This window comes from Tenrec ecaudatus, chromosome 2 (assembly GCF_050624435.1).
Source record: "Tenrec ecaudatus isolate mTenEca1 chromosome 2, mTenEca1.hap1, whole genome shotgun sequence".
In the NCBI taxonomy this organism is placed as follows: domain Eukaryota; kingdom Metazoa; phylum Chordata; class Mammalia; order Afrosoricida; family Tenrecidae; genus Tenrec; species Tenrec ecaudatus.
In genome coordinates this window covers 192,604,525-192,629,228 of record NC_134531.1, presented here as the reverse complement: position 1 = coordinate 192,629,228, position 24,704 = coordinate 192,604,525, and the positions used below count along the sequence as shown (strand labels likewise).

At 58.3% G+C, this 24,704-nt stretch overlaps 2 protein-coding genes across 4 annotated transcripts in view; both read left to right on the top strand.

Annotated features, from left to right (window-relative positions):
• COL23A1 (collagen type XXIII alpha 1 chain) overlaps positions 1-8,732 on the top strand; it is a 37,092-nt gene extending 28,360 nt beyond the window's left edge. The window contains exons 16-25 of the mRNA XM_075542732.1: positions 1,141-1,203; positions 1,510-1,566; positions 1,761-1,787; positions 2,494-2,556; positions 2,644-2,697; positions 2,948-2,974; positions 5,405-5,458; positions 5,638-5,724; positions 7,338-7,376; positions 7,760-8,732. Of these exons, the coding sequence (XP_075398847.1) occupies positions 1,141-1,203; positions 1,510-1,566; positions 1,761-1,787; positions 2,494-2,556; positions 2,644-2,697; positions 2,948-2,974; positions 5,405-5,458; positions 5,638-5,724; positions 7,338-7,376; positions 7,760-7,762 (474 nt within the window). The 3' untranslated portion in view covers positions 7,763-8,732. The remainder of the gene's footprint in view (positions 1-1,140; positions 1,204-1,509; positions 1,567-1,760; positions 1,788-2,493; positions 2,557-2,643; positions 2,698-2,947; positions 2,975-5,404; positions 5,459-5,637; positions 5,725-7,337; positions 7,377-7,759) is intronic.
• A 5,297-nt stretch (positions 8,733-14,029) lies between these two features.
• The window catches only part of PHYKPL (5-phosphohydroxy-L-lysine phospho-lyase), a 25,889-nt gene continuing 15,214 nt past the window's right edge, over positions 14,030-24,704 (top strand). The window contains exons 1-8 of one of the 3 annotated variants that reach the window (XM_075542055.1): positions 14,030-14,154; positions 15,321-15,439; positions 16,629-16,788; positions 19,114-19,188; positions 20,932-21,019; positions 21,096-21,212; positions 22,700-22,782; positions 22,937-23,162. In XM_075542055.1, coding sequence (XP_075398170.1) covers positions 14,096-14,154; positions 15,321-15,439; positions 16,629-16,788; positions 19,114-19,188; positions 20,932-21,019; positions 21,096-21,212; positions 22,700-22,782; positions 22,937-23,162 — 927 coding nt within the window. In that variant the 5' untranslated portion in view covers positions 14,030-14,095. Of the gene's footprint in view, positions 14,155-14,332; positions 14,749-15,320; positions 15,440-16,531; positions 16,789-19,113; positions 19,189-20,931; positions 21,020-21,095; positions 21,213-22,699; positions 22,783-22,936; positions 23,163-24,704 lie in introns of those variants that run through there. The other 2 variants (XM_075542056.1, XM_075542057.1) reach the window with 2 other exon arrangements.

Genomic DNA, 24,704 nt, shown 5'->3' with positions numbered 1-24,704 from the left:
TCATCAGCCAGTCTACCATACATACTGTGGTGACTGCATGCCGCTGGCATGCTGGAAGCAACCACTGGCATCACAAATACCAGCAGGGCCAGCCAGGGGAAACAGATTCCAGCAGAGCTTCCAGACCAAGAGAGCCTAGGAAGAAAGGCCTGGTGATCCGCTTCTCAATAACAGCAGGATATTGACAGCTTGAGGGCTCAGCCCCGGTGGCGTAGTGGTTAGGGAGAAGACGGGGCTTTCTACCCCTATAGTCACAGTCTTGTAAACTCACAGACAGTTCTACCCTGTCCTATGAGTCAGGGTTTGTTTGTTTTGTTTTTTGAGAGCTAGAAGATGAGTCCCCTAGTTTTGTGACCCCAAACTTCAGGCTGGTTCATGTTCTGGAGCAAGTGAACCAATTCATCACCATTCTGAATGCAACAGAAAGACAAAACATGTTCATTGGGAAGCCAGGCTAACAGAGCATCCTACAGCAATGGAGGCTCCACTCATTACAGGCAGGGGAGCCGTCATTCTTGAGCGACAGGGCCGCCCACAAAAAGCTTTGTCATCCATTATCTTGACCTCCATTTTCCAGTGGGGGGTGTCAAATCAACCTGGAGCAGGTTGAAGTTCTAATTAACATTCCAGATTCTGCCCTTGGGCAGAAGCTGAAGCACACTGCGACAAGTGAGCTCCTCCACCGCAAACGTGGCCCACTCACGGCACACAGGCGGGAAGGCACTGCAAATGCCAGTAGCCTTGGCAGAGCTGAAACCGGTACAGGCCGGGGCACCTACACCGCCTTTTACTGGGTGGGAGCTGCCACTGGTTGCTCATCGCTCCCACGTGGCGCAGAGATTCGCCTTGCGCAGCCCCACTCAGGCAGAGAGGTGGTGGCAGGTCTTGAGCCCGGGACTGGGCTTCCAGAGCCCCTGGCTGCCCTGCACCACAGGGAGACCGGTTACCAAGCTGCTAGTATGCTCCTTTTAGCACCCCACAGTACACCGTGCCTGGGTATTCACCCAGCTTCAGGCTGCGAAAGACGGAAGTATTCCTGCTGCCTAGGAGTCAGATGCAGGCAGGGGGGCAGCTGGGGAGCACTGTGGACAGTGGTTGGGGCACTGGACACACAGGGTCACGGGCCACTTTGTCCGGCAGGGCATCGACGGACCCAAGGGGGAAAAGGGAGAGCCAGCATCTGAAGCCCTACAAGAGAGCCTGGTAACCAGGGAGGGGGCTGGGAGGGGGGTTAGGGTCTCCCCCAACAACCTGCCCAAGTTGACAGAGAGGGCAGCCTGGCCACACCAGGGACATGGGGGGTGTGGGTGGGGGGTAGGGAGAGTGAGGGAGCCTCGGGCTGTGTCCTCGGCTGAGAGCTCCCGGCCACCAGCCCCTCCCAGGCCAGGTCCCTCCTGGGGTGGACAGAGGCCCCAGGTCCACTGCTCCTAGCCCCCAGGGCTGCTGAGCTCCAGGGTGTGAGCGGTCATCAGTCCAGGTGGTGACTCAACAGTCTCTGACCCTTCCTAGGCCCAGATCATAGTGGAGCCAGGGCCCCCCGGACCTCCAGGGCCCCCAGGCCCCATGGTAAGGACTGTCGCACGTGATGCAGCCTGGATGCAAAGAGGGCAGCTGACTTGGCCTGTGACAGAGGGGTGGGCAGGACCCCTGGGGTTGGACAGGGAGTGGGCAGGCACATGTTGGGCAGGGGGAATCTGGGTCCGGGCCACAGTGGGGAAGAGGTGGGGGCACCATCTGATCAGATCTCTTCTCCTCCTCAGGGTCTTCAGGGAATCCAAGGGCCCAAGGTGCGTGTCCCCACCCTCAGCGGCAGAAAGGGCTGGGGTCATGGCAGAAAGCCTCCTTAATTCAAAGGGAGGGCCAAACCCTGGGCTGGAGCCAGCCTGGGTCTCCTCAGGACCTGGCTGGCTGAATCCCCCGGAGCCGTACTTTCAGGGAGTCCAGCCCCACGTGGGCCCTGCTCTTGCTGTCCTTCCCAGCCTCGGTGCCCTCCTCTCTCCACGTCTTCACAACCCACCCCACTCCCCTATCACTGCCACTCCCTTCTTCTGCCACAACCCACCCCCCCCCCATCTGCCGCTCAGCCTGGGCCTGAAGCTAGGGGTCCGCACTGGGCTCCTGCTCTTCAATTAAAGCTGCCAAGTTCCAACTGGGAAGGCTCGCTGTCTACCCTTGGGTGGGCTTGCCACCGAGCCACGATGGCATTTAGAGGATGCAGCCGCTCTGGAGGCACATGCTGACAGCTGGGGGGTGGCCTCTTCCCTCCCCTCTTCTCTCAGCCTCCCTTTCCTCAGCGGGGGTGTCAGGGTGACCCACAGTCTCTGGGGGCCATGCCTGTGGAAGCCCTCTTCGGGGCATCCTCCACACACCCCTCACCTCACCCTGCCCCCTCGGACTAGCGGGCTGAGGCATAGGACAGGCCTGCAGCCCCGGCACCCCTGTGCCCTGCTCTCCTGTCCTCTCCCCCTAACTGACCGCCCGCTTCACTTCCAGGGCCTGGATGGAGCCAAGGGTGAGAAGGGCGAGCTAGGCGTCAGAGGCCCCGGCGGTCTGCCTGTGAGTGTGGTCAGCCTTGTTTGTCTGTCCAGGGCTCACTCCAGGGACCTGCTTAACTCTTGATCTGCCCACTCCTTTTCCATCCAGGGTCCAGTCGGCCCACCTGGCCTCATAGGGCTGCCAGGAACCAAAGGAGAGAAGGTAGCCGCCCCCTGGATTTGCCTAACCCCACCCCACCCTACCCTGTGGCCACGTGGCCATGGGACCCGCCCAGCCCCTGCGCCTCATTAATTTAGACTTGTGAGCAACGCATTGGTCCTGCCATTTGTCCATACCGACATGGCCTGTAGGTCTCTCCTGCCCCATGTCTGTGAGCACCCACAGAGCTAGCCTTCCCAGCTGCTGGGCACCCAGACCCCTCAGCCTCAGACCCTTCTCTGTCTCTCCTCAGGGCAGACCTGGGGAACCCGGACTCGATGTAAGTGTCTCATCGTCCCGTGACCAGCCCCCATAATGCCGTGCAGCAACCTGATCTGACTACACATGTGGGACCCCTTCTCCAGGGCTGGGCTGCAGCTGACTGATTGCCCTGTGTCCCCAGTGCCAGGGACACGGGTCAATGAAGGGATGAAAGGAAGGAGAGGAGAGAGGGAGGGACAATGGATTGATGAATCAATGAATAGACGAAAGGAAACAGGAGAAAGAGGGATGAGGGATGGAGGAGGGGTAGAACTGATGGACAAATGGATGGATGAGTGGGTGGAAGGAGTAAGGAAAGGAAGAGGGGAATGGGCGGATGAGTGGTGGGTGGATGGATGGATGGATGGATGGATGGATGGATGGATGGATGGATGGATGGATGGATGGGTGGGTGGGTGGGTGGATGGGTGGGTGGGTGGGTGGGTGGGTGGATGGATGGATGGATGGATGGATGGATGGATGGATGGATGGGTGGGTGGATGGGTGGATGGGTGGATGGGTGGATGGATGGATGGATGGGTGGATGGGTGGGTGGATGGGTGGATGGGTGGATGGATGGATGGGTGGATGGATGGATGGATGGATGGGTGGATGGATGGATGGATGGGTGGATGGATGGGTGGATGGGTGGATGGAAGGGTGGGTGGGTGGGTGGGTGGATGGATGGATGGATGGATGGATGGGTGGATGGAAGGGTGGGTGGGTGGGTGGATGGATGGGTGTTGGTGGCTGCATGGATGGATGATGGGTGCATGGGTGGATGGATGGGTGGATGGATGGATGGGTGCATGGGTGGATGGATGGGTGGATGGATGGATGGATGGATGGGTGGATAAATGGATGGATGAATGGGTGGGTGGATAGATGGGTGTTGGTGGCTGCATGGATGGATGGATGGATGGATGGATGGATGGATGGATGGATGGATGGATGGATGATGGATGGATGGGTGATGGATGGATGGATGGAGGATTGGGCATGGCGGTGGGAGAAGCAGAGGGTGGCTGTTTTAGAATCCTGGTGAGAGATGAGGCTTCAGAGAGAGCAGTATGATAGAAGGAGAGTAGAAATAACAGCCCAATATTGATTAAGTCAAGCCTCTTTGGGTTACAATTGGTAGAAACACAGTTTAAACCAACTTAAACTGACCCCAAACTGCAAAGTCTGGAGGTGCAGCCCACAGATCCAGGGCTCAACTATAACGCCAAATCCAGCCATTTCCCTTCTCCTGTTCCTGCTTCCCTTGTATGGGCGTCCCTCCTGAGCGGCAGGCCTGCCTCTCCCGAGTCCCAGACACTGGCAAAGGCATCTTGGCCTCACTCTCTGTTGTCCCCACTCCGGGGACACACTGCTCTGCTCCTGCAAAGATGCGCGGCCTCCTGAGGCAGCTCTGCTCTGTCCTAAAGAATTGTTGTGAGTTGGAATCGACCCAGTGGATTTGGAGAAGTCCCACGGATAGTGACTGATGGATGCAGTGCCAATTGGCCAGGCCTGGTCACATGCTCAACTCGGAGCTGGGAGTGGAGTTGGCAGACTGTGAGAAGGATGGCGGAAGCCAGGAAACTCAAAACAAAGTGGCTCGTTTAGAGGAACCCATGACTGGATGCAGGGCCTCAAGAACTGTGGGGTCCACGCTGGACGAAAGCAGAGAAGGTGGCCCTGGACAGCAGCTTTGGACAAGGCAGGCCAGCCTGGGCAGGCTGCGCCCCATGAGGAGATGGGGCAGTGGCCAAAGGCATGACTGCTGAGCCCGCAGTTCAGGCTCAGGGCCCAGGAAGCAGCCAGGGTGGGGCTGCTGAGACTCCGCTCCCCATGGATGTGGACACAAGCGCCTTCCAGGCCTGGGTGGCATCTCAAAGCTATGCCAGCCTACACCACCTGGCCCCTTACCTCACCCCACCCCTGCACAGGCCAGCCTGCCCCCTGGGGACCCCACAGTTCCCACCCTTGACGCTGCATTCTGGCTGTCCCCTTAGCCTAGGGGTGGAGGGCACTCACCTGAGCGGCTTCTCAGTATCCAGCCCACAGCTTGGCTCTGAGTGGCTGCTGAGTAGCATTGCTTAGATGGGTGAGAGGATGAGCAGGGGGACGGGTGGGTATACCCGAGACGGAGCCAAGGACAAAGAGCAGAAGCCATCATTTCACGTGGGCATGAACACTGTGGGTTCCCTGGGTCTCTGGCCCACCCCCACGGGCGCTGCCCTGGCTGTGACTGGAGAGAAAGCCCCCTGCTGGCCGCTCTGCCTGGTGCACACGAAGGTCCCCTCCCTCCATCGCTCCCCAGCATGCCAGCGTCCCCACAGCTGAGGCTGGGCAGCTGGCATCTGCAGACATAGGAGCGGGGAGGCTGGTGGGCGGGAGAACAGCTGGCTGGACAGGTTAACAGATCTTCTTGCTTAGAGACTGAAACTGTCTTCCTTTTTGTCAGGGTTTCCCTGGACCCCGAGGAGAGAAAGGTGACCGGAGTGAGCGAGGAGAGAAGGTGGGGCTGGAGAAGAGGAGGAGGTGGGGGCAGAAAGAAGAGGGTGGGATGGATAGAGGACAGGGGAAAGGCGGGCTATGGAGGCCATGCTGACTGTTTCCTCATCCCATCCCCTGAGGTGCTGGAGGGGCCCAAGCCCAAAAGCCATCCCCAGCCCCACTCCCTTCTCTCTCATGTAGGGGGATCGAGGGGTCCCTGGACGGAAAGGAGTGAAGGGTCAAAAGGGGGAGCCGGGACCACCGGGCCTGGACCAGCCCTGCCCTGTGGTAAGTGTCCAAATGGGAGGGCCCCCACCCTCCCCCCACCCCAGGGCTTTGCCGCCTCTAGCCAGGGCCAGCCCAGCTCCTGCTTGTTCTCAACACTCCAGGTCTTGCTGCCCACTGTCAGCAGGCCTGGGCCACTGCTTGCTAGGTGTTATCTGGACACACAGGGACTGGTGGGAGGGCTGGTTCCTGGGAAATAATGAGGTGATCAGAAGAGGCCCCTGCCAGCCCAGGGCCCCCCACCTCTGCACTGCCCCAGTCCGGGGCCACAGTCTGGACCTGACTCTCTGGGCTGGAGCACAGGCTGGGTTAAAACTCAGCTTCCCGCCCTTCCTAAAGGAATCCTTTCTAGGCCGGGGTGTCCCATCCTGCCCCTGCCCTGCTCCCATGACCCCTCCTCAGACCCTCTCTGTCTTCTTCTGTCACCACCACAGCCAATTGGGCTGACCAGGCCCCAAACAGCCACCCCATGCTCTTTCCTGGCAGGCAGGACCACAGGGCACAGCGAGGGCAGGGGAAACTAGACCTCCAAGGGCCCACACCCACCATTTATACCATCCATGTCCCAAGAGGGGGAACCCCAAGGCCAAGGGGCACAGAGCCAGACACACTGCTGCCCCCCTTCCCAGCCTCCCATCCATAGGGTGTGGGTGGGGATCCACCTCCTGGGTGGTTAAGGGACGGGTGACCGAACCAGGCCCCCCCTCAGCATCAGCATGCCCTTGCCTTTGAAACAGGAGAGTCGTAGGTGCGGAGGCAAGCACGGGGCGCCAGGCTCTCGAGGCCTGGCCCGGGGCAGCAGCCCCTGCCCTTCGGTATAGTATCTGCCTGCTGTGTGCTGTGCTGTGCCCACCCCTCTGCCCCCACCCGCCCTCTAGTCTCTTTCCCTGTCCATCTGTCTCGTCCACCCCACCCCGGCCTGCACCCCCTGAGTGTGGCCCCAAGGGAGTGTGACCTTGAGGCCTGTGCTGTGTGCCCTGGAACAAGGCAAAGGGTGCTCTGCTCTACGGACCCCTAGGCCCCTTATTAAAGACTGTGGACTCGGTCCTGCTCCTTGCCAGCCCACCACCACCAGGCTGCCCACGGCTACCCATCCTCCTATGGAGCCTGCTGGCTGAGCAGACATGGCTGGTGCCCCCGCCTGCTACCTGGCCCCACAGCCAGCTTCTACCCTGACCACCGTGGCTGACCAGGGGTGCATGCCCTTCAGACTCCAGGCACAGTGTGTGGATGTGCTGGGACAGTCAGGGAGGCATGGGAGCCTCAGGTGACCGCTCCCAGCAAAAGCGGAGGGCTGAGACCGGAGCCCAGGCCACCTCCGGGTCAGAGACTATCTGGTGGGATGCCCATTACTCCACAGTGTCTGTCTTTGCCACCACCAAGTTGTCTAGTAGCAAAGACCAGCCAGCACCTGGGGGGCACTAGACAAGGGCAGGAAGGGCCACCATGTCTGCTCTGGGGGAACGGGAGGAGGCACGCTATCCCCTCAGGTCATACTGAGCGGCCACACTGTCAGATCCCCAGGCTGCACCTCCCTTCCCTGTTCAGGGACGGGGCTCCTGTTGTAGACATGGGAGCGGCTCCCACCCAGTCACTCGTGCTTTCTTCCTTTCCAGGGCCCTGATGGACTGCCGGTGCCCGGCTGCTGGCATAAGGTACTGGCAGGGCAGAGCCTCCAGGGCCCGGGCTCAGTGGAGGGGGCAGTATGTACAGGCAGGAGAAGGGAGGCTTCAGGGTATGGTGGCTTCCCTCAGAGCCCTGGGGGCCTGCAGCTCCCTGCCCAGCAGCTGAACAGCCAGATGTCGGCAGCACCATTCGGCTTTGGCTCTGCTGGAGGGCCATGGCGCTGACCCTGCTGGTCACTGTGGGTTCAGTCAGGCCTGGTCACTGGCACCCCCTGGGACTCTGTTAAAAGGCACCAATGAAAAGCCTGGAGTCTTTTCGGGGGCCAGGCCACACAGGCCTGGAGGGCAGGGCTGCTCCCAGGATATCCCAGAGTCTCACTTCATGCCTCACCCCATCTCTTCCTCTCTTCCAGTGACCCCAGCATCTAGCTCACAACCTGTACAGATTCATGTGGACATTTTTGATTTTTGTAAAAACAAAACAGTAATATATTGATCCTTTTTCATGGGATGCCATCACCTGCGGCCTTTTCACGTTGGAGAGCATACGCAGCTGGGCCCTGGAGGGGAGAGCCTGTGCTACCCTCGGGAGTGTGGACAGGGGGGGGGGGCACCTACCAGACTCGGTTTCCCTGGGAGACGACAGTGATGGAACCTGGCTCCGGTTTGGCTGGGAGCACGCCGGCCGGGCCTCCAGTCATCTGCTTATCCAAGACTCACAGCTGCTCTCCGCTCTACAGAGCCTGCGCCCCAACCCGTCCCCAATGCTTGCACTCGGGGCCCCACGCTGCCCACAATACTCGGGGCTTGCTGGCCACTGCTCTGGCCTTTCCCTGCTCCAGACTCAGCCAGGCCAGCACCCCCTTCCTCTGCCTCCCAGCTCTGGAAGCACCGGCACAGACAAGACAGCCACCGGACCTGCAGCTGGGCACCAAGGACGGTGGGTCGCCTTCCCAGCAGTTCTGATGCCCACCAGTGGCCTGCGTCATGGGCCTCCGGCAGCCAGCCTGGGCTAAGAACACTTGTCCTCTGGCTTGGGGTCATGCCCAAGGACCGTGGTCACCAGGACACAGGCCTAGCTACAGTGAGTCCGGGCCTCCCAAATTTGGCCCCATCCCCTCCAACGCATGGACGTGAGGCCATTCGCAGGCCTGAGGACTCGGGCTTCTGACTCAGAGCATTTGTCTGCAGCCCGGAAGAGCGCTGGGCAGCTGCTGAAACAGCCCTCCTGAGAGTTAGGCCGACAGAGCAAACGTCGGGGCCAGTCCCAGCCAGCCTGAACAGGGGCTCAGCCTGGGTCACCGGACAAGAGGCTTCCCCGCTTCAGCCAAGGGTCCCCGCCACCAGCTCACTCCCGAGCCCCCCCCCGCCCCCCCCCCGTCTGTTGAGCTGGACATCACTGCGTGAAATAAAGCGCACATGTGTGTCTGGGCATGCACGTCCTTGCAAACAGCTTCCAGGCTCCTCTGGGGGAGGGTTCACATCATCTCAGCCTGGCCATTGATGGGGAGGAGAAAGGGGACTCCCTGGGCCACTCCCAGAAACCAGAAGAGGTAGTTCAGCCAGTGCGCAGGAGTGGGGGTTGGGGCTGGAGTTCAATGGAGCCTGGCAGGGCCCATCTGAGTCCCTTAGCCCGTCACTGAGCCTCAGTGCTGTCATCTGTCAGTACCGGTGATCTCCCCCCACTGGTCTCTACTATGATCAAGTCCACTCCTCCAGGGTTTAATGGGCTCAACTGGTGGTCTTGAGTGAGGTCTCTCCTGTGGCTGCAGGCAGGCCAGTGGATCTTCCCGAAGGCTTCCCAGCTCCACTGTCTGGAGGTTGATGCGGCTGGGAGCTCTCCTTGGGCCTGAGGCTGCCTCACAGCAAGAAGGCTTACTCCCAAGGGTCACTGTCTCAAGGGATCTGCTGGAAACCTTGTCACCTCTCACCAAGGTCAGAGGCTCACCTGAATTCAAGGGGAGGGAACTAGAACCCCGCCTCCTGGTGGGAGGAGTCAACAGCATCTTCGAAGGGAAAGCAGGGGCGAGTCCATCCTGGGCCAGCCCTCTGAGAACGCTCACCTCGCTCCTCTGCTGCAGCGGGCATGGCCCTACTCAACCCCAGGTGTAGGGGGAGCCTCCGTGTGCTGTGATTAGCAGCTACCCTTAGGATGTAGCGATTATGTTAGGCTGTGGTCCTCGTGGATGGCAGTTTGAAACCACCAGCCCCTCTGAGGGAGAAAGACTGGGCTTTCTACTCCTGTAAACAGTTGCAGTCTGGGAAACCCACAAGGGGTCCGTTATGGGTCAACAATGACAATGGTATTGAGTGTGGCTTTTTGGTTTCTTCCCTGGTGGAAGGGAGCAGAACCCTGGTGGCATAGTGGTTACTTATTAGGCTCCTAACTGCAAGGTCAGCAGTTCAAAACCACCAGCTGCTCCAAGGGAGAAAGACAGGGCTTTTCTACTGCCCTAAACAGTTAGTCTGGGAAACTCAGAGGGGCAGTTTTACCCTGTCCTCTAGGCTCGCAATGAGTCAACACTGACTCGATGGCAGTGAGTTTGGTTTGCTCTGGTGACACAGGAGGACGTCATCCAGGAGGTCCTCGGAACAGCCCTGAGAGAGGACCCAGGGAGTGCATCCAGTCCCCAAGTTCCTGCCACGTAGTCAGTAGTCTCCGTACTAGCCGAGGAGGCCCAGGCACGTCCTGGGGAGCAATGTGTCACCCTCCAGCTCCAGCCCCCAGGAAGCTGCGGGCCTGGTCACCAGGGAGGCCAGTGGCGTGACAGGAAGAGAAAGAGTGGTTTACGGGTGTCACAACCTCTTTGGGGTCCCAGCCTAACCTTCCCACACCCACTGCCCACTGCTGCTTGCAAATCCCTCCTCCTCCTGCCCGGTTAGGGCTGTGTGGTAGGGGTCACGACTTGAACTGCACATGTGGGAAAGGGAAGGCTCAGAGGGAATCGCCTGTCCGGGGACACACTGCCAGGACATGGCTTGGCGCTGCAGGCAGGCTCTTTGACGCTCTCTATCTTGGCATACTGAACTGTTTGGTGAACCGTAGCGTTGCTAGGCAGCCCCAGGAAGGCTGGCTCTTTGGGAGAAGTTTCCTTTCCCTGAACACCCAAGGGACTCACTCAAGTGAGACAGTCATTTTCCTGCTTCTTGGGGCAAGATGGGGCCATTCTAAGCCCATTGCTATCCCCGTTACCTTGCCTGGCCACCTCAGGCTGCAAATTGTGAAGTTTGGAGCTTGCTGGCTTGGCTCCTCGGAGCTTGGGGTCCCTCAGCCCCAAGGGGCAAAGAGGCCATGGAGGAGCAAGTGACTTGTAGAAGGTCTTGATTGAGACAATAGGAAATCCCTGATTCAGAGCCAAGTGTCAGCTCTGCCTCAAACTTCTGCCTTCAGCAAGAACCGACCCACTGCCATCGAGTGGATGTTGACTCAGAGCGACCCTGTAAGACAGAGTAGTGCTGCCCCGGTGGGTTTCCAAGACTGTTAACTATTTATGGGAGTAGAAAGCTCGGTCTTTCTCCCAAGGAGTGGCTAGTGGCTTTAAACTGCTGACCTTGTTAGTAACCCAACTTGTAACCATTCCTCCACCAGCACTGCTTCAGCACGAGAAGGAAGCATATTTATCAACTCCAGTGTCCCCCAAATGCCATCGGATTGCTGGGAGTCTAGTGACTCGATGGCAATGGGCTGGGTTTCCTGAGTGCCCGGGCATCCCTGGTCACACAGAAAGGTAAGCATCCGACTGCTGACAGAAAGATGCCCTACCCAGCAGCTGCGTGGGAGGAAGACAGGCAACTGCTCCACACAGAGCACAGCCTGGAATGGCCTGTGGAGCCGCTCTGTGTCATGTGGGGTCACTGTGAGTCGAAGCCAACACAACCACATCTAGCAACAACTCAGCAGGAGGCTGGTGGTTCACAACCTGGTGGTCAGCTTCTGAAAGGCCGCAGCCTTGAACGCCTTATGGAGGACGGCTCTGCTCTGCACACAGGCTTGGGCTGCATTTGTTCATCTTGAGGGCCAGGCTGAGCTCAGCAGGTGATGGAGAAATGAATCACCTTCTGAGCCCTCCTGGTCCCCGGCCTACTCACAGCAATGCACAGGGGCCTTTGGTTGTCCCCATTGACAATACTGGGCAGCTCCAAAACACAAAAAAATTAAAATTACTGTCATGGAGCCCATTCTGACAGGGTGGAACTTCCCCCTGTGGGTTTCTGAGACTAACTCTACAGGAGTAGAAAGCCTCATCTCTCTTCCACAGAGCAGCTGTGGTTTCAAACTGGTGACCTTGTGGTTGGCAGCCCAACACGTAACCACTGGAGCACTAGGGCTCCTTGTATGGACAGATCCAGGGAGATGAAATGTTGTGAGTGTATGAGACAGCCCTGCCCAATGAAGAATCGTCTCACCAAGGAGGCCAGTGCCCCTCCCCCACCCCACTGAGAAACACCACACCCCATGTTCTGATCTGGCCTCAGCCACTTCTTTCTGTCCATCACCTTCCTGGCCCCCGAGGCTTCTCGAAGGAGCTGCAATGAGAGCATGGACAAGAGGCAGGAAAGAGTTCTTTTTCCTGAGCAGGAGAGGAGCGGTGCCCTGGTGTCTCCTGCCCCATCGTGGAGATTTCAGGCCCCAGAAAAGACCACTTGGTCTAGACTCCAACTTCATCTCCTTCTGACTCTGGGGAGTTGTGGAGTCGGTAAGATGTGGGTTGGACCCAACTACAACCTTCTCATCCTCCACCCAGGCAGGCAGAGCCCATAGTCAATGGGACAGCCCTGAGCTGCCTGGATCTCAGCTGGAGGTGGAGTTTGGAGATGAACAGGGCCAAAGATGAGCCCCAAACAAGAATCTCAAACACACACGCACACACATACACAAAACTGGAAACTTTGAGTGTGGAAGCATCTGTGGTACTCTCCACCTATGAGAGGGAGCAGATACTCAGAAAACTGATGGCCTCAGTCACATTTTGTGTGGGGAGAGGAGGGTCCCCAACAAATCATCACAGATCCAGTAGGTGCAATTGTACAGCCATAATAAGTAAAGATTATAGTAAAGTCATAGAGAGCATGAGAGGTGGAGGAGGGATTGGAATAATGGAGTCAGACACGATTCATGGTGGCATGCTCACCTCAGCCCCGCTGGGTGAGCATGCTGGGTGGTCTTCATGGGGGGAGTCCGGCCATGAGAGCAGGAGAGCCCCCTCTTTATCGCTAACCAAGAGTTATATCTCATTAGGGTGCCATGATTACAGGTAACCACACGTCACAGGAAGGGGCAGTACAATAGGCATACACATCATAGGAAGGGGGTGTATGATAGGCATAACCGTGACAGGAAGGGGATGAGCTAGGGTGTGCCCATAGGAATGGGAAGGTCTAGGGGTATACATGTGACAAGATGGGCCTAGATTCACAATGGCAGCCTAACCTTAGTCATCTTTGGGTGGTTTGACCTCTCTGGGGTCTCCTACAAGGAAATAGACAACTACTATCCTTATCAGAAGGGAGTGGGCCCTATTTGTTGTGGGATAAACAGTGGTGTCTGCTTGGTCTAGATGGCTGACAACCCTTAGGTTGAACGACCCTGACCTACCTCTGATGACCTCCAAGTGTATGTTATTTGCAAGCAACTAAGTTTGTCATTTATTGGGGGGAGACAACTTGGGAGAAACCCTCCTGCTTCCCACAATTTTGCACTGGGGGTGGGGGCTTCAGGAAAGAAGTCAAGTCACAGGTAAGCTACCTCTCACTTTAATCTGGGAGGTATATTTTCAAGAAGCCTGGCAAAGATTCAATTCCACTTCGTAATTAAAATTCAGATGTCGTTTAATCACCACCTTACACATTTTACAGAGCAAAGGCAGCAATGCTTGAGTGAAGCAGGGGGCTGGGGACCAGGAAAGGACGAATAAGCAAGGGACACACCTTCCCCAGGCCTCGGGCAACCTTGATTAGTTCTAAAAGTCATCAAACAGGAAGTCCCAGCACGGGCTGGCCAGCCCTGTGGGGCCTTTCGCTCACTCCCTGGGCAGGGAGGCCTGCCTCTGCTGATCCCTTGGTGGAGTTCGGAGCTTTCAGAAGCTCAGTTTCCTCCGACCCACAGCCTGTCTGACATTGAACTGGGCGCCCCCCTGCCTGCATTCCAGTCCGTGTGGTGCCCCAAAGCCATGCCCATGCTGATCTCCGAGGTCAGCTGCAGCAGTGGCCCTGGGCCCTCCTTCCGCCCTTGCTGTTGCCCCTCCACGGGGCTGCGGGGCAGAGCCTGGGGACCCCAGCTCTACAAACCGGGCCCTGGGCTGGCTGCTTGTCACACAAGCGTCATCCTGTTTGATGCAAGGGAAGGCGACGCCCACGGCGGAGCGAGGCCGACCGGGAAGTCGGAGTCCATCTAGGTCCGGAAGCAGGGGCGGGGTTACCTGGGGCCCCTCCCAGGGTGGCTCAGAAGACGAAGGGCCGGGAAGAGGGGGAGGAGCGGCTAGTGGGCAGAGCAATCCTAGAGAAGGCTTACACAAAGACGGCTCCGCGTGGCCATTCCCGAGGGCCGATTCAGGGGTGGGGATGGTGGCCCTGGCGGTGGACTTGCCCCGCGGACAAAAGAATAAGGCAGGTGAAGGCCTGCGGGGGCGGGGCCCAAAGTGACATCTGCGGAGGGGCGGGGCCTGGGCGGGGCCTGCGGGGCAGCGTGTGGGTCTCGGCCGCCCGAGTGTCTACACGGACTGCCGCGCGAACACACCCTGCTCGGCGACATGGCCTCGGACCCGCGCGGAAAGGCCGACACTCTGGCCCTGCGGCGGCAGTTCATCGGGTACAAAGGCGGGCGGGGGCGGAGCGCGAGCACGCGAGCACGCACGACGCACGCACGCACGCACGCACGCACGCCGGCGCCGACTGGCCGGGGGTCCCTGGCCCGGGAGCAGAGCCGCGCGCAGCCTGGCCTGGCGGCCGTCAGCCCAGCCGCCGCGGCTACCTCCCCAAGCCACCCTGCTGGGCCGGGCCCGCTCCTCGGGGGCCGCCCGCCCGCCCGCCCGCAGCCGCTGCCCGAGCGCCGGCCGCCTCGCTCGGAAGCCTTTGCCCTGGCGCCCTGGGGGACCTCACCGAGTGGCTGCGGTTGACGGACCCGGAGGGGGCAGAAAGCGCAGATGAAGGGCGGGATTGGCGGATTGTGGAGAATTGTGTGAGGGGCCCCCTTAGGGGACATGGAATTCGGCGGCCTTTGGCCAGAGCCTGGGAGCTGGCACCAGACCAGGGCAGCAGGACCACCTGGTTGACTAGACAGCGTAGGGCTGAGAGTCGGAGACCCAGTGTGGGTTTCAACCCCTTCCCAGCAAAGAAACCTGTCTGAGGCCTCCTCCCCTGCCCCACCTGTGCAAGGGACAGGTGTGGGTACATGAAGAAATAGGTATGGCCACATGGCCTTGAAATGGCTTCAAAAACAACTGGTAGCAACTTCTCTCTTTCCAACTACCCTGGTGGTGTAACAGGTTATGCTGTAGGCTGCTAACCGAAAGGTGAGCAGTTCAAGACCACCAGGTGCTCCTCAGAAGAGGAGGTGCTCCACTTCCAGTTACAGTCCCGAAGCCCACAGGGGCAGTCTTCCTTTCTTTAGGGCTGAAATCCACTGGCATCGAGTTTGGCTTGAGTTGGGTGGGAGGAGTCGCTGGGTGAGACAAATGGTTAACTCAAAAGGTGGACAGGTGGAGTCTATCTATGTAAGGCACCTGGGAAAAAAGACGTGGCAATATGCTTCAGAAAAACCCTCCCCCGGAACTTTCTCCTGTGAAGCAGAGTTCTGTAATGCTCAAGGAGGTGCCATGAGCGGGAGCCCATTTAAGGGGACTGGCTTATGGAGTGGGGAGACAGGCAGGGAGCTGTGCCTGCCAAGCTTTTGCCCTTTGCAGAGACTGAGAAGGGATCGGGTCTCCCTCTGGGTCTTCACATAGAACTGTCCACCCGCCTTGCCTGTCCCCACAGCTCTTCCTGCAGACTCTTTTTCCCCGGGGATCCTGTTAAGATCGTCCGGGGCCAAGGCCAATACCTGTACGATGAACAGGGGGCAGAATACCTGGACTGCATCAACAATGTGGCTCACGGTCAGTATCAGCCCTCAGGCGAGAGGGGCAGGGACACAAGCGGAGTTCAACCCTGTGCACCTGGCCTGAGAGTGTTCTCAGGCTGCAGCAGGATATGGAGAACCTAGGTGGTACTGAGCCAACATGCATGGTCAAAGGAGGCCCAGCCTTTACAATGTAGATCCAGAAGTTTCCCAAGTCTGGAGGTCCAAGAGTTGCTAGAGAGCTCAGGGCTGCCAGGTGGCAGGCTGGGCGGCGAGGTGCACAGGGTCATGGCAGGACTGTGGTCCCCATGAGCCACTCAGGTGCTAGCTAAGGAAACAGGTAGGAATTTTGTCACCCAGGCAGGGGCCACCAGTGCTGACAGAATGAAAGGAGCCTGAGACTCCGTAGGCAAACTGGAGGTTGATAAAAGTAGACTCCCTGGGTTCCAATCCCTGTCCTCCATGTAACAGCTTTGGGACAGTTTACTTAATTTCTTTATGCCTTGGTATGCTCACCTGCAAAACAGATCTGATGGATATAATCATAACTCGACTTTCAGGTATTATGGGGATTAAATCAGGTGGTTCACCTAACGGACTTCAAATGTCCCTGAGCTGTCGTGATAATCCCTGAGTGGTGAAAATGGTTCAGTGCTCAACTAGTCACTGAGAACACTGGCAGTTCAAACCCGCCCACCCTAAGGTGCCTCTGAAGAAAGGCCTGGCGACCCACACTGAGCAGGCACAGCCACTGAAAGGGCTGCGGGTCTCAGGGGGTCTGCCATGCGTGGGCTTCGACAGCATGGCAACTGGCTGCTTCCTTTCTGGGTCATCACACACTGAGCTCTCTGAATGCTCACCCTTGGCATTGTCCTTGACCGAAGACCGCCAGCCCTGCCGCCTGGTGAAGTCAAGCTCGCTGACAGAGCCGCTGCCCTTGTCAAAAATGGAAAAAGAGGAAACCTCTTTAAAGACATGGGTCTTCCCCTCAGGGCCTCCCAGATGTTTTCTGCCAGAGAACAGTTTCCTTCAAAAAGATCTGAGCGACGCCTTCTAAGTGTGCCTCCCCAGCACCGGCCTCTCGCTCCCGGTCTCCAGAGACCCTCTGTCTTCTCCCCCTCCCCCTCAGCCGCTGCATCTCCTCAGGCCAGGCTGCCACACTAGCCTGGGAGAGACCAGGGACAAGCTGAAAGGGGCTGGCCAGGTGACTGAGTGGCCTCTTCCAGTTGGGCATTGCCACCCTCTCGTGGTCCAAGCGGCACATGAGCAGAACCAGGTGCTCAACACCAACAGCCGGTACCTGCATGACCATATTGTCGACTATGCGCAGAAGCTTTCGGAGACCCTGCCGGAGCCGCTCTGTGTGTTCTACTTCCTGAATTCTGGGTGAGTGGATGGCACCAGCCCCGGGGCGGGGTGGGGGGCAGTGAGGAAGAGAGTTGCTCCAGGGGGGGCCTAACAGACTGAGGGGACTTGCCAGTGGGGCAGCCCTGGACGAGCCTGGCTCCAAGCAGCCCAGCTGGGGACCCAGTGTCCTCGCCTCAGTCAGGGATGCCGTAGCGCCCCGCAGGGTCACGTTGGGGCCATGAGGCAGTGTCTTCAAGGACGTGTGTGTCTCAGCCCCACAGCGTGCAGGGTGCCCTCGCTGCTGAGCAGCAGAAGCATCAAGTGATCTGTCAAAGAAAGGCAGCATGACAATGTGGCCTCATCTTTTGGAGAAGGGGAGGGGATCATGAAGGGGCGGGGACCTGTCTGACAGGCCAGGGAAGGTGTCCCTGAATCTGTGACATTAAAGCTGAGAACTGAAAACTGGCCAGGAGACTGCCAGCTGAGGAGGGGGTGCTGCCCACCCATGAGAAGGGCTCTTGTCAAGGCTGGTCGCCTGAGGAACAGCCCGTGCAGAGGCCCTACAGCAGGAAGGGCTGGCACGCCAGCACATCTGAGGAACGCAAAGGAGGCCAGGGAGGGAGAGCAGGGCGAAGGCACAGGCTGGCACCAGAGAAGATGGGAAGGCCCCATCACCCAGGGGCTTACCAGCCAAGCAAGGACTGTCACATCCTGAGAGGGTTTTCGTCTGGGAAGTGGAAGAGCAAGAGCAGCCCTGGGGACGCAGCAGTTACTCATTGGCTGCTAACTGCAAGTTCAGCGGTTTGGAAACCCCGGCCATTTTGTGGGCGGAAGATGGAGCCTTTTACTCTCTTAGAATCACAGACTCAGAATCCCACAGGGCAGTCCACCCCACCCGACAGGGGCACTGGGAGTTGGAATCGACTTGATGGCAGTGACTTGGTTTGGTTTTGGTCTTGCGAGAGCATGATGGGCATGAGAGGGGGCATGAGCCTGGACTAGGGCATGGAGAAAGAAAGGGGCAGCTCCCGTGCACCTGCAAACGCTGCAGCCCAGCTGGGAAAGCCATTGGAGTGGCAATGACAGTCAGCAGCGCCACTTCATTCACCTAGCACACTCAGCAGCTCCTCGCAGCGGTTTCTGGGAATTTTCTTCATTTTACCCAAGGTCATTGGATGCTTAGTCAGGTTCTCTGGGCAGAGCAGAGGACTGGGCCAGGAGTCAGCACTTCCTTAGTGGTAGGAGGAGGACTATTCTTGGCAGTGTGCTCCACCTCAGGTGGTTCCAGGGACTTCCACGGTGCCAGACCCAGTGGTCTCTCTGCCACCCCACCCTCCTCAGTCTCTTGGCAGTATTTGACAAATGGCACCACCTTCTCAAGAAACACTGTCTTCTTCTTTCTGGGGCCCTGTGCTCTTCTGATTTCCCTCCTCATTCTCTGGCCTCTCTCCTCTCCTGGCTCCTTCTGACTTCATGCGCATCGCTCCCCGGCCATTGTCTTCTTCAAGCCCTCTTCCTATGCGGCCTCACGTATTCCCACCTCTGTAACGACCACCTGACGCTGGTGACTCCCAGACTCGGGTCTCGAGCTAAAATGTTGCCCGTGTGTTCCAGACCTGGGTTTTAACTGCCCACCTCACATCTGTCAAATACCTCTAGCTCAGCTTGTCTTCCACGAGCATCTGGTTCAGGAAATGAAGCTGGCTCGCCCCCACCAGTCCCAGGTGACCACCCCAAGCTTTCCTGTCTCCCTACACCCCCACCCTGTGAGTGGCTTCCTAAATGGTCCCCTCAGGTAGCAGGAGCCTCCTATCCTACCCCACCCCAAGTTCTTCCCAGCGGGGCTCCCCTACATCTTTCTACCTCTCTCCAGCCCCACGTCTGCTCTCTCCTGCTCAGTCAGACACAGGTAGCTGCTGCCCCTGAAATGAGTGGAGTCATGCCCCTTCTGATTGTGCTGGCAGGGGTTTCCCATGGCTCTTCAGGCTCCCCCCTTCTGCATGCCCCCCAACCCATGCCCTGCCCTGGTTAGATCCTTCCTGGCACACCCTACCCCATCCTCGGTCCCTTATTTCCACTGTCGCACTTTTCAAACTGACCCGTCTTTTCTCTCCATCCTTTAGCTGCCATGACACATACTAGGATATAAGCTCCATGAGGGTCCGTTTACTGTGCCCACAGAGGGGACATCTGATACGCATTGACTGAGGGAGCCCGTGAATGGTGTCCTGAGAGCTAGCCTTGCTGGGGGGTTGGGGGGAATCTCTGTGGGGAAGCTGGCATTAAGAGGGGGACAGGACCACAGCACTTCCCTGATTGTGTCCTCAAATGTCCTCTAAGCAGCACCTGCCTTTTTTGCCACAGGTCAGAAGCCAATGACCTCGCCCTGAGACTGGCCCGCCAGTACACGGGACACCAGGATGTGGTGGTGCTGGACCAGTAAGTACCACTCAGCCTGCCCTTTCCAGAGCTGCGGGGCCCGCACACATGCTGGGGGTGGGGAGATGCGACCTTTGGTGTGTCTTAGCTCAAAAACAGAGCGAGTAAGACACACTGAAGGCCCCTGGGTGGCCCACCTGCTCACCAGGCAGTCTGTCCTCAGCAGCTAAGGCTGGCAGTGTGAACCCACCCAGAAGCACCTGGAAAGAAAGGCTTGGTGGTCAGCTTCCTTAGAGATCAGGGCAGGCAGCCCTGTGGAGCAGTCTCCCTTTTGGTGGTTGCTTTGTTTTTAAAGATTGAGAGAGGGAGAGGAGGAAAGAGGGAGAGCCATTTACGTGATGGGATTGGTCAAGTGCGAGTTCAAAATCTAGGTCAGGTGACAGGCTGGAGAGAAACTCCTGGAGGCTTCGGTCCCAAAGCCCTGCAGGGCAGGGGCAGGTCAAGGGATTCTGGCCAAATGGCTGCTGAGCCCAGAGGGAAAATCGCTGTCTCCTCCTCGTTCAACTGATTGGATGAGGCTCGCCTCAGCCTTGGTCACTGACTGCTTCATCCCTTGTCACTGCACCTTGGAGCCCCTGGTTGGCATCACGGTTTCCGTGCTGGGCTGCTCACTCCACCGTTGGACTTGTGAAAAAACCAGCCACTCTCCTACGTGGGCCCTCCGAGTCGGGGTCCACTGGACAGCAAATAGACGGGCTTTCTTCTCTACTCCGTGACAACATCTAGACCACTGTCAACCAGCAACTGAGCCCTGTACTTAGCCAAGTTACCACCTAAAATTAACCATCCCAAGTGCCTTACACTAGGTGGGACTGGGGACGGGGTGCCAAGGCGAAGGCAACAGAGACTCCACAGGCTTCTTTCTCTGCGTCACACTGTTCTACAAGGGCACCTGCAGGGTCTTGGAAGGTGCTGAAGTTTTGTCTACTTCCTTCAGCATGGGAAAGCTGCCCCAGCAGCTGGAGTTAGCTGTGCCTGAGTTGGCTCATCGCAGAGCGACCCCCTGGGCAACAGACTGAAATGCTGCCCAGGCCTGCGCCCATTTGCATGTCTGGAAGTGTGCTGGGTCCATGGTCGCTGCAAGCACCTTCTGGGGAGTGTTTGGTGTGACTCACAGGTTTTCATTGGCCAACTTCTGGAAGTAGATCTCCAGGCCTTTCTTCAGAGCTTGTGTTAGTCTGGAAGCTCCGCAGGGACTGTCCACCATGGATGGATGGCCTTGCTGATATGTGGCAACACTGGGGCAGAGCCCCCAGCATCTTAGCAGTACACAAGCTCAAGCAATATGAGCGCAGCCCTGGTGGCATTGTGGTTATGCGTTGGGCTGCAAGCACATGGCCAGCGGCTCCAAGGGAGAAAGAGTGGGCTTTCTACTCCCATCAACACTTAGTCTCGGAAACCCACAGGGGGGTCGCCATGAGTCAGCATTGACTAGGTGGCAGTGGGCTTGGATTTCTTCTAAGCAATATGACAGACTGTCAAAGGTGTGGGGAGTCCCGGCAGCACACCACTGCGTTGCGTTTCTGATGTGCGAGGCCCAGGGCCAGGCTCAGAGCTTGATCACACTGGGAAGGCTCCGTGTGAACCATGCCCCACGTTTCATAGCCAGCAGGCCTGGCTGACTCCCATCCATGGGCGCTCCCAGCCCGAGGACAGGAGGGTCAGCCTTTCCTGAGTGTCTTCAGAGGCGGGCAGAAGCGTCCACGAAGCTGGGGCCTGAGCCTACCTCCCTCTCCTCCCCAGTGCGTATCACGGCCACCTGAGCTCCCTGATCGACATCAGCCCCTACAAGTTCCGGAACCTGGACGGCCAGAAGGAGTGGGTCCATGTGGTATGCACTGCCTTTGCCGGCAGCAGGTCGGGGCCTACCTCCGCCCCCGGTGACATGGCACTGTCACTGCCCACAGGCACCACTCCCAGACACCTACCGAGGCCCCTACCGGGAGGACCACCCCAACGCCACAGAGGCCTACGCCAGCGATGTGGAGCGTGTCATCAACAGCGCCCAGGAGAGGGGTCGGAAGGTAACTCCCTCTTGTGCCTGCCGAGTGCTGCCAGGCCGCACCCTCTCTGTGCAGTCAGAGACCCAGGGCGCCCAAGCCAGACTGGCACGGGTGGATGAAGGAGAGGCTTGTCCTGGTGTCTCAGAGCTGCTAAAGCAAAAGTTTCACAAGGGCAGGAGGTGGGCTTTCTTGAAGAGAAATGTATTATCTCCTGACGTTAGGGCCCAGAAGTCCCAGTGAAGGGCGCGGCCAGGTCAGTGCCTTCCTTATAGGTTAGCTGGCCAGCTCCCCTCCACCCCACCCTCCTTTTTGCTGGCACAGAGGCGATTAGGCTTAGGCTCCACCGACCTGGCATGACCCCACTCAGGCACTGGGTTACATGATGCACCAGTGCACTATGGGAGGTGGTCAAGGTGCACCGCCTAGTATCGCATGGGGGGAGGGGATTCCAAAGCATATTTATGGGGGACATAGTTCAGTCCATATCAGAGGTGCTACCTGATCTCAGTAGTGATAGGTACGCAGGATTGGCGAGTAGAAGAGGACTTGCCTCTGTACAGTGGGGGCCTTGCTGGGTGGAGGGGTGCACCATGTCGGCCTAGCCCCAGGTGCTGTGGGCCCCAATCCCCGAGGGAAGGCACCTTGAGGCTTTGGAGAGAGGACGCTAAGACCAGGCTGTGCTCTAGGGCGCTCCCTCGGGCTGGGACTGTGTGGAAGGTGTATGGGGGGTGGGGTGGGCAGTGGGCGCTGAGGCCACCACAGACAGCATCATGGAGATGGGCAGGGAGCAGACACACACACTGGCACGGGGTGGCCATGAAGTCCCTATTCACCAGAGGATGGTAACTGCGGCCTGCAAGATGCCGTGCCCCAACAGGACCACCTGGACTCGGTCCAGCAGGCCTGTCTCACATGCTCTTTACCCAAGCACATAAACAGTGGGGAGAGAATTGCTCTAGTCTCTAGAGGGAGGGCACCCCATTCCTCACCCTGGCAGAGAGGCCTGAGTCTCCTCCAAGGCAGGGCACAGTGCGTAAGTCATAGGGTGGCCCTGTGGTGGCAGGATGAGCTAGGAGGCAGCTGCCAGAAGGCACAGTGGGAGCGGAACGGGCAGCTCTGCCCAGAGGTGGCGGAAAGGAGCAGGCTCTGGGGAAGTCACAGAAGGCATACCCTGGGGTGGGGGACCGATTGGATAAGGAAGGAGGGGGGTCAGGATGGGGGACCAGGTTTCTGGCCTGAGAGGTGGACAGGGGTGGTGCTGGTCACAAAATAAGGAACGGAGTGGCAGGGCAGTCGTGTGGGGAATTGAGTGCATTCAGTGTGGAGCATGCTGAGTCCAAGGGGCCTGGGCACATCCCAGTGAGGACAGCTGGTTTGAAGCGGAAAGAAAACAGCACTGCAGCCCCCCATGAGCTGTGGCACCACAGTCAGGCTCAGGGGTCCCCCCTTTGACCCCGCCGAGCCGGGCGCCAGGGCTCCACCTCATGCCCCCTCTCCTCCGCCCACAGATGGCAGCCCTCTTCGTGGAATCCCTGCCCAGTGTGGGGGGGCAGATCATCCCCCCGAAAGGCTACTTCCCCAGAGTGGCTGAGTGAGTAGGTGGCAGGGGGCGGGCGCCGGAGGGGAGGGCATGAGTGGGGCTTCCCAACCTCAGCCTGGCTTCTCTGCCAGGATTTCGAGACCTTCACCTGGATTCAGAGCCTCTCAGCCCAACCCCTCCTCATGCCCTCTGTCCTCTGCCACAGACACATCCGCAGGGCCGGAGGGGTCTTTGTTGCTGACGAGATTCAAGTTGGCTTTGGCCGAGTAGGAGAGCACTTCTGGGCCTTCCAGCTACAAGGGGAAGACTTTGTCCCTGACATTGTCACCATGGGCAAGCCCATTGGCAATGGCCACCCTCTGGCCTGCGTGGCCACAACCCAGGCGGTGGCAAGGGCATTTGAAGCCACGGGCGTCGAGTACTTCAACACGGTGAGTCAGGGAGGGCCCTCTGGGTCTGCCCAGCCGGGACAGCCAGCTTGCCCCACCCTCGGCCCTGCGTGTGCGGGTGCTGCTGGGGCAGCGGTGACAGACACGAGTGGGCGCTTTCGAAGAACAGCAGTGTATTTCCTGAGAGCTGCGGAGGCCGAGATGGCCAGCTCAGGGCTCAGCTGTGTTGAGTCCTTCCCTGTCGGGTATGCCTCGGTCCTTGGCTGGCTGACAGATACGCCTTCCCTGGGCTCCATCTACCGCACACGTGTGCCTGTGCGTCTGATCTGCCCTTTGTATACCTGAAGCCTACTTCAGCTTAGCACGACATAACCTCCTCTGGTCTGGCTGCCTTCCTGTAACAAAGAAACCCCCCTTTCCAATGGGACCGCGTCCAGAGGTCCAGCCCTTATTGGGGTTCCCACACCCGTTTGGAGGGACACAATTCATGCACACACTGTCTCTGAGGAGCTGGTAGTCAGGTCACAGGCAAAAAAAAGGAAACTTTTTAAAACCTAGCTTCCATCCCTAAAGTGTCAGTCACAAAGGTTCTTGCCATGGAAACATTCTTAGCAAGAATGCAAGAATCCCTCCCGTCTTCCAGCACAATCTGCCTACTGTGTCCCCAACCCCAAAGGGAAGGGAGCTCTGGGAGGCGCCCAGACTGGTCAACAGACGGTATCTGGAGCAGTATGCACGTTACAGGGGCTCCTTGAGGAGGGGACAGCCCCTCTCCTTGGGGCCTAGGGCTGCAGAGCTTTCCCTGAGTGGGCCCTCATTTGCAAGGGCCTGTTCAGTGGTCCCCAGAGAACGAGGCCAGGGTGTACGTGGGCTGCAGGAGCACTGAGGGGAGACGTGCCCTGGAGCACACTTTGAATGAACAGCTCTCTGGCAGACTGTGTAGAGGAAGAGCTAGAAATTGGGAAGAGCTGAGTCAGGCAATGGGGGAGATGCCTGAATCTGGGCACCGGAAGACTCGGGGAATTGTGGGAAAGAACCAAGTAAGACAAAACGGTGTGAAGTGCTTTCAGCAAAGCGCCACTTACTGCCTGTTCTGCCCTGGCATGCGCACTGTGGAGGGAGACAGACTCAGACACGTGATCGCCAGGTGTGGACGAGATTTGTTGAGGTAGTGTGTTCTCATGCAGGTCAGGCCGGAGCTGAGGGTCAAGGATGAGGAGGCAGCAGATATAGCTTGGTGGAACTTGATCGTGATTCTTTTTTTTTTAATCGTGATTCTTATCATTCCATGTTTTACTTGAACTTCGAGTACACCAAATTAGATGAAACAAATCCCTGGTTCATGACACTCTCACCTGACTTGCCTGGCTGGTCAGTTAAAGCCCCCGAGAACCCACCGCCCCAAATACAAGATAATAGTAACCTGCACCTAACCCTCTGAACTCTCCTCTCCCATCCCATCCCATCCCATCCCATCCCATCCCATCCCATCCCATCCCATCCCATCCCATGGCTTCCAGCCCCAGCTCCCGGTCACTCTGAGTCCCATGTTCATGGTGTCCCTTTGTGTATTGTTACTGTGCC